Source organism: Polypterus senegalus, chromosome 18, assembly GCF_016835505.1.
Source record: "Polypterus senegalus isolate Bchr_013 chromosome 18, ASM1683550v1, whole genome shotgun sequence".
Taxonomy (NCBI): Eukaryota; Metazoa; Chordata; class Cladistia; order Polypteriformes; family Polypteridae; genus Polypterus; species Polypterus senegalus.
In genome coordinates, this window is record NC_053171.1 from 47490456 (window position 1) to 47502667 (window position 12212).

The 12212-nt window shown below is 37.7% G+C and overlaps 1 protein-coding gene across 1 annotated transcript in view; it reads left to right on the top strand.

Moving 5' to 3' along the window:
• The window catches only part of wdhd1 (WD repeat and HMG-box DNA binding protein 1), an 87061-nt gene that overhangs the window by 19589 nt on the left and 55260 nt on the right, over positions 1-12212 (top strand). The window contains exons 9-12 of the mRNA XM_039741940.1: positions 4797-4903; positions 5572-5707; positions 11518-11719; positions 11863-12029. Coding sequence (XP_039597874.1) covers positions 4797-4903; positions 5572-5707; positions 11518-11719; positions 11863-12029 — 612 coding nt within the window. The remainder of the gene's footprint in view (positions 1-4796; positions 4904-5571; positions 5708-11517; positions 11720-11862; positions 12030-12212) is intronic.

A 12212-nucleotide genomic window follows, 5' to 3' on the forward strand; every position in this document is an offset into this window, starting at 1 on the left:
GCCTGAGGATTGGAGAAGAAGTGTACTGGTGCTGATATTTAAGAATAAGGCCGTGTTTATACTTCACGCGACGCATGCTGCAGAGGACGCTCCTGCTATGCAAGCGTTGTACTGTTTATACTTGTGCGTGTATTTTACATAAATCTGGAGGACTCCACCAGGTGGCAGTGCAAGATATTATCACGGTGAGAACAGGTTTGGCATCGCTGTGTTGTGAATTGCCTGGAACACCCATTAAATTCTGATGATGCCTTACCGCAATATCTCTGAAAAAGATGTTTAATGATTAAATCCATCAGTCCAGGGATTTGCCCATTTCAGCTAGCACTGGGCATGAGGCAGAAACAATACCTGGACAAGGCATCAGCTCATCTCAAAGTGAATACAAGCACACACATACACACTGGCATCATTTTAGTGTAACTAAATCAGCATATTTTTGCAAGGAAACAGGAGCACACTGTGGAAACCCAGCAGGACAACATGTAAACTCCAGGCAGGGAATATCAGCGACGTGACTCCCTACGAGACAGCAGCGCTAACACACTGCCACCGTGTCACCCACATGAGTGTAATTATTAACAGTATTCATTATTTAAATGAAATTACCGATTTATCTGTAAAATGTAACATACATACTTCAAAGCATTTATCATGAAAGTGTGATGTCAAGTATAAATCTAAGGATTCTAAATGTACAGAGAGTTGGAATATCCTACATTTAATGTGCTCAGTGTGGCGATCTGTTGCTGTTTGCTGCTGCTGTCTGTACCGGAGGAAGCCCTAGAACAAAAAGACGGCACAGAAGATGGTATGTCAGACTTTTAAAATGTATCATGTCATTGTGATCGGGAGAATGAGATGCTTGAATATAAAAGCCCCACGAATGCATCTGTATGTTGGCATTTTCCTTCACCACTTTGAACCATTCATCAAACATCGAAGTGCGCACACCAATCTCGTAGGATCCGCAAAGCAGCTTTCTGTCACATGTAGATAGTAACCAGAGACTCTGACGTCACATTCAACTTTTATCAAACTGCGCTCCCAGAATTTTTGCTGGTACTGCAACTCGCGCACGCATCGTGTTATTTCTGAGGACATGCTCATAGGACGCATCAAATGAATGCTGGGAACGCTTGGCAACCATGATGCAGGCGCATACGCATTCTGAGAGTGAAGTATAAATGAGCCCTTAGGGGGATGTGTAGAACTTGAGTAACTACAGGGGGATAAAATTGATGAGCCACAGCATGAAGTTATGGTTAAGAAGTGAGGTGATGATTAGTGAGCAGTAGTATGTTTTCATGCCAAGAAAGAGCAGCACAGATGCAATGTTTGTGAGGGTGTTGATGGAGAAGTATAGAGAAGGCCAGAAGGAGTTGCAGTGCGTCTTTGTGGACCTGGAGAAAGCATATGACAGGGTGCCTCGAGAAGACCTGTGGTATTGTATGAGGATGTCGGGAGTGGCAGAGAAGTATGTAAGAGTTGTACAGGATATGTACAAAGGAAATGTGACCGTGGTGAGGTCTGTAGTAGGAGTGACGGATGCATTCAAGGTGGAGGTAGGATTACATCAGGGATCGGCTCTGAGCCCTTTCTTATTTGCAATGGTGATGGACAGGTTGACAGACGAGATTAGACAGGAGTCACCGTGGACTATGATGTTTGCTGATGACATTGTGATCTGTAGTGATAGTAGGTAGCAGGTTGAGGAGACCCTAGAGAGGTGGAGATATGCACTAGAGAGGAGAGGAATGAAGGTCAGTAGGAACAAGACAGAGTACATGTGTGTAAATGAGAGGGAGGTCATTAGAATGGTGAGGATGCGAGGAGTTGAGTTTAAATACTTGGGATCAACAGTACAGAGTAATGGGGATTGTGGAAGAGAGGTGAAGAGAGTGCAGGCAGGGTGATGGGTGGAGAAGAGTGTCGGGAGTAATTTGTGACGGACAGATATCAGCAAGAGTGAAAGGGAAGGTCTACAGGATGGCAATGAGACCAGCTGTGTTGTATGGGTTGGAGATGGTGGCACTGACCAGAAAGCAGGAGAGAGCTGGAGGTAGCAGTGTTAAAGATTCTAAGATTTGCATTGGGTGTGGCAAGGATGGATAGGATTAGAAAGTACATTAGAGGGTTAGCTCAAGTTGGACAGTTGGGAGACAAAGTCGGAGAGGCGAGATTACGTTGGTTTGGACATGTGCAGAGGAGGATGCTAAGGATTGAGCTGCCAGGCAAGAGAAGAAGAGGAAGGCCTAAGAGAAGGTTTATGGGTGTGCTGAGAAAGAGGACATGCAGGTGATGAGTGTAACAGAACAAGATGTAGAGGACAGGAAGATGATGATCCGCTGTGGCAACCCCTAATGGGAGCAGCCGAAAGAAGATCTGCTGTGGGATGGCAGTACTGTGTCTTGTTTCATAATGTCACCATGGCCCAAAATGTCTAGAACCAGGTTTCCATCTAAGGAGTTTTTGCGAAAAAAATATTTAGCGCTTCAAATTTTAGCTGATGGAAATGCTAATTATCGATAAATGTTGTACGTCGACATAATATTTTTCTGTTTAACTTTAGCGCATAAATTCCATATCGATACTTCAGATGTCGCAAAAACTACATTGGAAACACTTTTTGTCGGGAAAAAAAGGGCTTTAACGCAAATAAATGTGTCACATGATACATTTTCATCACGTGCAATCAAAACGAGAATAGCGGAGCGGTTCGCATGGTCTGATGAAGAGACTCGTTATTTCACGTGATGAGCCAATGCAGTAGTGGATAGGCTGGGTCTCCTGCTACTAAAAGGGGTACCTGAACTCCCTTCACATCAACTGTAGCCTGGGGGTGTCTCTCAGGATGTCTAAATAATACGAAAACCGCAAAGGTAATTTACTGTGCCAGTCAAAATATTTAATAAACCGTGTGTTTCATTATCTAAACCTTTTTTTCTTATTATTAAATGGCAGATGTTTTAGCATATATGAGAAATTCTCTCATTAATATTAACTTTAGTTTTTTTTTTGATTAAACGTCGTTATTTTGTATTAATTCAAATTTCAGTTTTAATTAAAAACCTTAAGGGAAGCAGGTTACAGTACTAATTCAGTTGTTATCGCACTGAGAAGAGATGTTGAAAGGTAGGCTCACCTGTACAGATCCGATGCTGCAAACACAGCTGCATCATGGGCACTTCCAGGCGTGCCAACGCAAATGTTTCATTTCATGCACCTGTCATGAACAAGGGCCTGGAGAACAATAGATGGCCACCCTTTGCGATTAATGTAATCGCGGTAGCCTTCCGTCGGGGGAAGAATAGGCACATGCGTGCCATCCAGCGCACCGTAAATCTGTGGCGCAAGATGCACCAAGGAACTGCGGTGTGCAATTTCATTGGCCTCCGCTACAGTCAGAAGTCTGATATAACGGCGCATTAATTTTTCTTTAATGGCGGTGACAACAGCATATACACATCGATGGACGGTAGTTTTACTAACCCCGAAAGTTTCTCCAACTACTCTATACTCGGCGCAGGTTGCCAGCTTGTAAAGGGCGATGGCAATCCGCTTTTGGGTTGGAACCGGTGGTCGGTGGCAACCTGTGATGGGCGCAACATCAGGACTGATGAATCCACACAACATCTCAAACGTCGGCCATGTCATTCTAAAATGTTGCAGCCAGAGATTTTCTGTGAAGCATCTCCCCACCACCTCCTCCCAGAAGGTCTTATTCCGTCGTCTCTCCCATACCCGTGGGTTTCGTCACACTGGGGTACTTTCTTCGAGCTCTAGGGCTATCAGACAAGCAACTGCTTCATTCTGCTGTCGTCTTCGGATATTATGTACAATTCCAATTATTTGTGAAACTGAAATAACAGTAAGCTGGCAAATTTCAAAAAACTGTCTGAATAATCTCTCCATTTCTTTGTTTCTTTGTTTAGTGGAGGGGGTGTAACGTGGAAAACAAAAGGTAGATAATTTGCGACATACACAAAATTATGTATGGAAACAGCTCAAGGGCAGATTTTTTTTCGAGATACAACAAAACTTATGCGACAGTTCGTTTTGGAGGGGATGATGTCATCACGCACACCATTTTATCGATAAAAAGCCAGTTGGATGGAAACAGGCTGGAGACGGCAAATTTCGCACATTTTTTTTACGTATATTCTGTTTGTCGATAACAAAACGTCGCAAAAAACTGGATGGAAACTTGGCTTATGATGGTATTTGGAAAGAAAAGTAAATTTCCTTTGCCTCAGGAGTGGGCATTTAATATTCCAGACCAGTTCTTTCCTTAGGCCTTTCGGGTATGCTAAAACTTGTGCATAACACTGGAAATAAAAATGACCTAGTCTTCTGTTGCAGATTTCCTTATTTAAGGCCCCAATATGTTAATTTCTGACATTCTTGCTCCCTCCTTATGTGTCCATTACTGAGTTGAATTATTTGAAAAGGCTTTTCTTGAAGATCAGGATACATTTTGGCCTGCCATAGGCAGATCTGGTAATATTCAAAGGTTAATAATGGGTTAAAGAGGTTTATTATTGAAAAAATCTTTCCACTATCACCATCTAAAGTTAGTTTTATTTAGAGAAAAAAAAGACGAATGCAGTATTTTATAAACTATATAATACAAATAATACTGCATTTGTTGATCAAATGTTGGAAAAGTATAAAAAGTCCGAAAATAGTACCTGACTAAAACAATTCAGACATGTTTAAACACTGAATTATGAGGATGTTCAGGTCCTTTTTTAAAAAGGTGTAAATAATCGCATTTTTTACTGTTTTCTCATTAGGTTGTGAATGTTGTCTGTTGGTCTCCATGTGGCAAATTTCTGGCTGTGGGTTGTGTTGGTGGCTTATTGACTGTATGGAATGTGGAGAACCAGGAGTGTCTTGAAAGGTAATTTATCTAAAGAATGTGTTTGCATTTTCACCAGTTGTATCTTCAAAGCTTGATTAGTGTCCTCTTTCTGGAAACATGCATGTATTATGTTGAAATGGCATTTCTAGATATAATTACCAGTTAAGAGTGATTAAATGGTAAACTGCTAAATGGACTGATTGTTAAAGACATCCTTTAAAAATAGGCTAATGTAGATCTTTTGTTTCAGAGTTGTAAAATTCACATTAGGAAATTTAATGTGGGTGGAGAATCCATGACAGATTTGGCTGATGTCTTTAATCAAGGTGACTTACAAGACATCAACAGTTGCAACTGTTTGCTACTGGTTTTTTTTTTTTTTTTTTTTTAAACAGAAGATACACTGCCAATAGGAATTAAACTGACAGCCATGGGGTTTACAGTTCTGATTTCTCTTTGTAGTTAAAATGGTTTCCTTTACAAAGGTGTACCTGGCACATATTTTGCAACCTTCATTTTCTGTGTGCTTACTGTAGTATTCGATGACATGAATATAATAAAATAATACCTGATGTATATAGTTGGTTTTTATTACTCTGTCAGGAATTAACATTTCTGCTACAAATGCTTAACTCCAGTATTTATATATGTACTCATATGTTTTTTCCTTTTAAACTGTAATTACTGTATGTACTTTTTTCTTCAAGAGAGAAACATGAGAAAGGCTATACAGTATGTGGCCTAGCATGGCACCCCAAGGGAGATCAACTTGGTTACACAGATACAGAAGGATGTCTTGGACTTTTGGAGGGATTATCTGCAGGGAGTGGAACTAGTTCCAAGGTCAGTTTAACAATATGTATTGTAGTGTTTTATTGTATTGAACTTTTAAGCATAAGTGCTGAAATTGCCTTCTGTTCAACGGTTCTTAGACTATTAAGAATTACTTAATTGATATTGATTAATTTAATACTTCAGAATGCATTAAATATATCAATAACATATTTTTGGAATTGCTTTCTTAAATATGTTTAATAGAAATTTGTTTTTCCATCTGTTGAGGATGACGTCGTTCTCATATAGAAAGTGCAGTGCACAGATGCTGGCCTATATTAACACCATAGTGTTCCTCAGTGATCTGGTACTAGATTTGTACTCTGGAGAGCTGGTTCATTTTCATCCTACTGGTACTGATTTCCATTGAGTTTTTTGTCAATGGAAAAGTGACGGTATTAGTATAAATTATAGAACTATTCCAGATATCCTGTGTTATTCAAACACCCCATTACTCATATTGGGGAACTTTATACATGTCATTAAAATTTGACCTACACCTTTATAGACTTAGTACGAGTTTGCATTGTTTAAACAGGGATATTGAATCTATGGGCTCATGTGTGGTATTTTTTTTTTAAAATCACATCTTGGTTCTCCTATCAACATTAATTAAGAAGAACCAAAATATATCCAATCAGGTAATTTTTAATGTGTCCTTCGATTCCATAGCACATTGCAACTACACAATCTTAATTTGTGCTGAAAGGAGTGAAACATAGTGCAGTTATTTGCTGCCATGTGTCACTTGTAACAGTGTAGAATGAGTAATGCATGCTGAGATGACACTTTTGGCACCACTGTTAAACTTGGGTGTAAAGTAACTGTATTCTATTTACTATTTTATATTAGTTTTTTTTTTTTACTTTGTTACTGGCAGTTTTTCTTATATCACTGACTCTATTGTGTACAAAAACCTCTTCAAGCCACCTCTATTTATCTGCATTCAAAGCCGATTAAATATCTTTGAACAGTCAAATGCAAACATACTGAATCTGTGGATATATCACTTCTTGCTGAAATAGTATTTTGTTATCATACCATCACATGTGTTGGCAGTAACCTAATAAAATGGCCAGTCAGGACAAATATCCATCCATCCATCCATTTTCCAACCCGCTGAATCCAAACACAGGGTCACGGGAGCCAATCCCAGCCAACACAGGGCACAAGGCAGAAACCAATCCCGGGCAGGGTGCCAACCCACCGCAGGACACACCCGCACACCAAGCACACACTAGGGCCAATTTAGAATCGCCAATCCACCTGACCTGCATGTCTTTAGATTGTGGGCAGAAACCGGAGCGCCCGGAGGAAACCCACGCAGACACGGGGAGAACATGCAAACTCCATGGAGGAAGGACCTGGGAAGCAAACCCGGGTCTCCTAACTGCGAGGCCACTGTGCCGCCCCAGGATAAATATATTATGTTCATATAATACAGCGATTTGTATGACTCCTGAAGCAGCAAATTTATGCTGGCTAATTTCATGATTGATGTTTGCCATACATTTTGAGAAGAATTAGGGTGGTGTTTGCCACAATAGTAAAACATCAACAGCTTGAAAAAACTTTAGACAGTTTTTGTTGCACCCTTATATAAAGCTCAGCACATAAGCACCTCTATGTTAAACATCTCTATTATCAAACAATTTCTTATTCTTTTCTTACAGGTTTAGATACACTTTTTTTTTTTCTTTCTTTTATAGTACTATACTGCCATCTAGTACCTAATTTTTGTATATGCTTTTTATATGAAAGCTAGGTTGGTTGGTTGGTTTGTTTTTATTTATTTTATTTCCTGAATTGTAAGTTTGAAAATAGAGCATTTTTTATAGTGTATGTGGCTTTTTAGATAGATAGATTGATAGATAGATAGATAGATACTTTATTAATCCCAAGGGGAAATTCACATACTCCACATATATTTTTATTCAAATATATGTTATAGAGTGGTAAGGCTCTTCATGTTCTTTCATTTCAAGCTAGTAATGATGGAGGTAGGAACATGCTAAGCTGGACACACTAGGCCACCTTATCATTAGCAGCTTTTTATATTTCCTCCCTGGAAATTCCATAGTGCTCCCTGGTCAGCTGAGAGGTATAATCCCTCCAGTGTGTCTTGGTTCTGCTCTTTGGTCATTTCCCAATGGGCTGTGCCTTGTATATCTCTTAAGGACGGTAATCAGTGGCATTATGACTACATTCCCAAACCACCTGTTTCTTGTTGATTTAGATACATATCATTTCTACTGTAAGTTCCATTCTAATTGCTGAAATCCTCATTTAGTCAAGTAGGATTCATCTAGAAAATCTGTGCAGGATTTTTTTCATTTTGGCTGCTAGTACATGTGATCTTTTTTCAATCACTACCCAGTGTTTATGGCCTTAGATGAAGAGTATTGTATTGAAAGCCTTGTCCAAAGACTTAGCTCCTGCTTTACTGTCACAGTCAGAAAGGGTGTTTAGCAATATGAGTACTGTAGTTTCATAATCCCTGCATCCCTCGCTTGTGAACAAGACCACAAGGTACTTAGTCTCCTGCTTGGATATGCTTCTCAACCATAACCTGGAGTAATCATCTCACTCTTTGATGATTACATGAGAAAAGTGTGTGATTAGAACACACCCCCATGTTTTAAAAGTGTGACCGTCTGTACCAGTCTACTCGTCTAGCAGCTTCTTCCCTGTATTAACTTTAAAGAGCTGGGTTAAGCGGTGCCTTTTCTATTGGTATTCTGATCTTTGTATTTGCTCATTTTTTATTAATTCCGAATTTTTTGCTTAATGACACCAAAATATTGTTTAGCTAAAAGTGATCATCATATTGTTATAAGTTAGTTGCATTTAAAGAAAGAACATATCACAGTAATAGCTGATCAATAGTGAAACAGAAATATAAAAATAGCTAAATAAATGCCTTTACAGGTTAACTACCTGAAGCTGTGGCTTTATTGAACACTTTCATTTTTAGGACATGTGGACTTTGACCATGATTCAAATCTTAGTTAAAGTATAATGTTTACCAAAGTGTTTTGTATTTAGGTTGTGTTTAAGTAATGTCCCCTTACCTTTAAAATCATGTCCTCCAGTGCCTTGTTTTTGATGTCTGGTATTATTCAATCATTTAGCTAGTATTGAGTGGTTTATGAATTTTTTCCCCACTCATCACTTCACATTTGTGTGACTTTTCCACTTCTTTCCATTTACTGTACTATTTTCTATCCACTACAAGCTGAGTATCCCTAATCTGAAAAGCCGGGGACCAGAAGTATTTTGGATATTTTTGGATTTTGGAATATTTATATATACATAATAAGATATCTTTGGGGACACCCATGCTCAGGCAGGGAAATGTAGTCAGCCCAGCTAAATGATGATTTTCAAATATAATGATCCATATCACCAAGTGATTATTATAATGACAAACATGTTAAACCTCAAAACTGAGAAATTTGATGTACAGACAATATTAATCTCCTTTTAAGACAATTCTGCTTATTTGCACTGAAGAACGTTTTTGGTTTTTAGCAGTTTATATTGTTACTATGTCACTTCTTGGGGAACTGCTTAATTGGTCAGGAACATCTTGGCCAACCTTCACTCCATTATGCCTGCATTCAGATTTCATATGGTTTTGGTCTATATTTAATAAAACATAACATGCTTTTGCTAGTATAATAAGGCAATTTTGAGCAATGACCGGTTTTTCTAATTTAACTGGACTAATTTACTACACTCATTTATTTACTATTACACATTTATTTGTAATACTTAAGTTAGAAAATGTATGTAAGGTGTATGCATTTGGGGAGTTAACCAATTTGAAAGTTGAAGAATTTAAAATGTTCGTCAAAGAAATATCACACTTTTGTTAAGTATGTGTGCAACACTGAGTCATATTAATAAAAAAAGTGATAATAGAATGTAATTACTTGTATTTTGGCTAAATTATGTTAACACACATTTTGACCATGTTTGCAATGTCATGTAGTTAAAAATGTATCCCAAATAGGCTTGAGGTGATTTAGTAGCTTTCATAGACAGCAGAGTTCAATTCAAGTGATGATTGATTGACATTGATTGATTGTTCTATTGTTAGTTTTTGATAGTGGAGGGTCTGTAAGTAATTGTAGTTCAGATTTATAAAACACTAGCCAAGCTATCTGTTTGACAGGTAATAACAAATATTTTTATATGATTCTATCTCTTGCTGTAGATGTACCTTCAGTGCCTTACCTTAGTATCCACGTGAGTCTGAACCGCACTTAACTGATGATCCTTCAGTTGAGTGTGTTCCCATAAAGCCTGCTTCTTAGACTCTATTTTTATTTTCAAGGTGCATTTCTCACCTTCTGTCCAGTTTTATACTTCCTGTCCTTGAAGGTGAATGTCTCAGCATGTCTCCTGTGCCTGTTCTACTTGTCCTGTGTTTCACACTTGCAATTCCTCTCACACTTAAAGCTAATAACTAATTGAAAACTGAATTTACCTGACAAATTTCCTTGAATAATAAGTGAGCAAAATGTCAACAAAATCAATCCACTGGGAGCGAAGTTGTTTTATGTAGACAGGCAAACCTAATGATGAGGTGCTCTTCACATTATACGTGAAAACACCAGAAAGTGAACCATTGATCAGCTTCTTTTTTTTTTTTTGCATTGTGAGCTGTTCTAATTACATGGCCACATTTTTTCCTTCAATTAAGTGGACTAAAAATGTTTTAGTCTATATTTTAAGGTTATCCTACTAATGCCCTCAAAATTTCACAAAGATCAATTTAGCTTTTTTGTATGATGCAGTATAGACAAAAAAACACAAAATAAAGTAAGCTATTTTTAAAGCACATGCAGACAATATTTATGGAGGCTGATGCTAATCAAAAAGGGCAGGTACCTTTTGGGTGCGATGCTAGCCATGCAGTGCCTAGAGCTGGTTGGCTTTTAGAGAATGTTATTGTTAATTCTCAATGACATTATCCATAAATATGCATTATACATCATATCATTACTGCTTTTTTAGTTATAGTTTATTTGCAGTGCAGTAAAATTAACGGAGTGGTATGATGTTATTTTTTTCTTGATGAATTCTAAACCTGTCTTAATTGTCTGCCTTAGGATTACAATTTTTGATTAAAGAGTCTCATCTTTATAAACTTTACCATTTCTACAGACACTGGAGTAATACAAAGCTGAGTATCTGAAATATTGATTTCAGCTTCAAATATTTATATTGTAATATACATATAGTAATAAATATATTTGATATTCTAGATACAAGTATAATCCCTTTCATTTGTTCTCAAAAGTCAATTGGTAATCAGTTCTTGCTCTTGCAATCAAAATGAACATGTCCTAAGAAATATAAATTTTAAATATATTGGTCTTCATATCACAACATTTGCAACCAAAAAGTAATGGACCCTAATTAGAGGAAATTTTAAAGTGTGGCATAAACATTAGAGAAAATTTTATACATACTAAAATATTTTTAAAAACTTTGCCTTTTCTCTTTGTATTTTATTTCCCGACAATAAGCTAACAATTTGTTTAATATCACATTTATACATCTGATATGTCAAGGTCAAGAACTGGATCAGGCAGGTTCAGACAGTGATTTTTTTCTTGTGCAATATGTGTCGTATACATATTTTATTTATATAATGTATTTGCTAGTGAATCTATGCTGTATATGTAGGATTGTAGTGTACAGTAGCTATTTTTGCTGCATTCATTTACCATAATCGGTTGATATTGGTCGTAAATGTAAAAGTTGTTCAAAAATTTGTGACATCTTTTTATTTATCTTCTCTGTGGCAGCTGGCTTCCAGGGAAGTGAAGGATTATGATGACCTATTCGATGACAATGATGATGGTGTACTAGAGGATCATTTGAGTGAGAAACAGTCTCCATCAAAGCGTCCTTTTATTGAAGATGAAGATGATGATGATGATCTTATGCCTTCACTTGGACGTTCTAGACATCGAGGGGCCATTCTTGATGATGAAGAAAATTCTCTTGGTATATTATACAGATTGATTTTTACTACAGTACTTGTAACCCTGAACAGCATAAAGAATAGGAACTGTATGCTGGGGTCTAAATGTTAAAATAAAAAATGCACTTGTTTTGATCTTATTGTAAACAATTTTCTGTCCTTTCAGATGTAGCATCTGTAAAACCTGAAATGGAAAAGGAAGCTGGTGAAAACTTTAAACACGGTCCACTTGAACCTCCCGTGCGACCATCATATGATGGTCCGTTGCCCACTCCGCGGCAGAAGCCCTTCCAGTCTGGGTCGACACCTGCACATCTCATGCACAGATTCTTGGTAAGTGATCTGAATCAAGCAAAGATGCAGTATGTATAATTTATTTTTACTGCCGCATTTTTATGTGACAGACTGCTCGACTGACTTTTCAAATTGATAGACAAAAGACCCTTGTATTAATAGAAATCACTAATGTGAATTTCAGATCTATCTGACGGCCTCTTTGTAATCTGATTTTTGAGC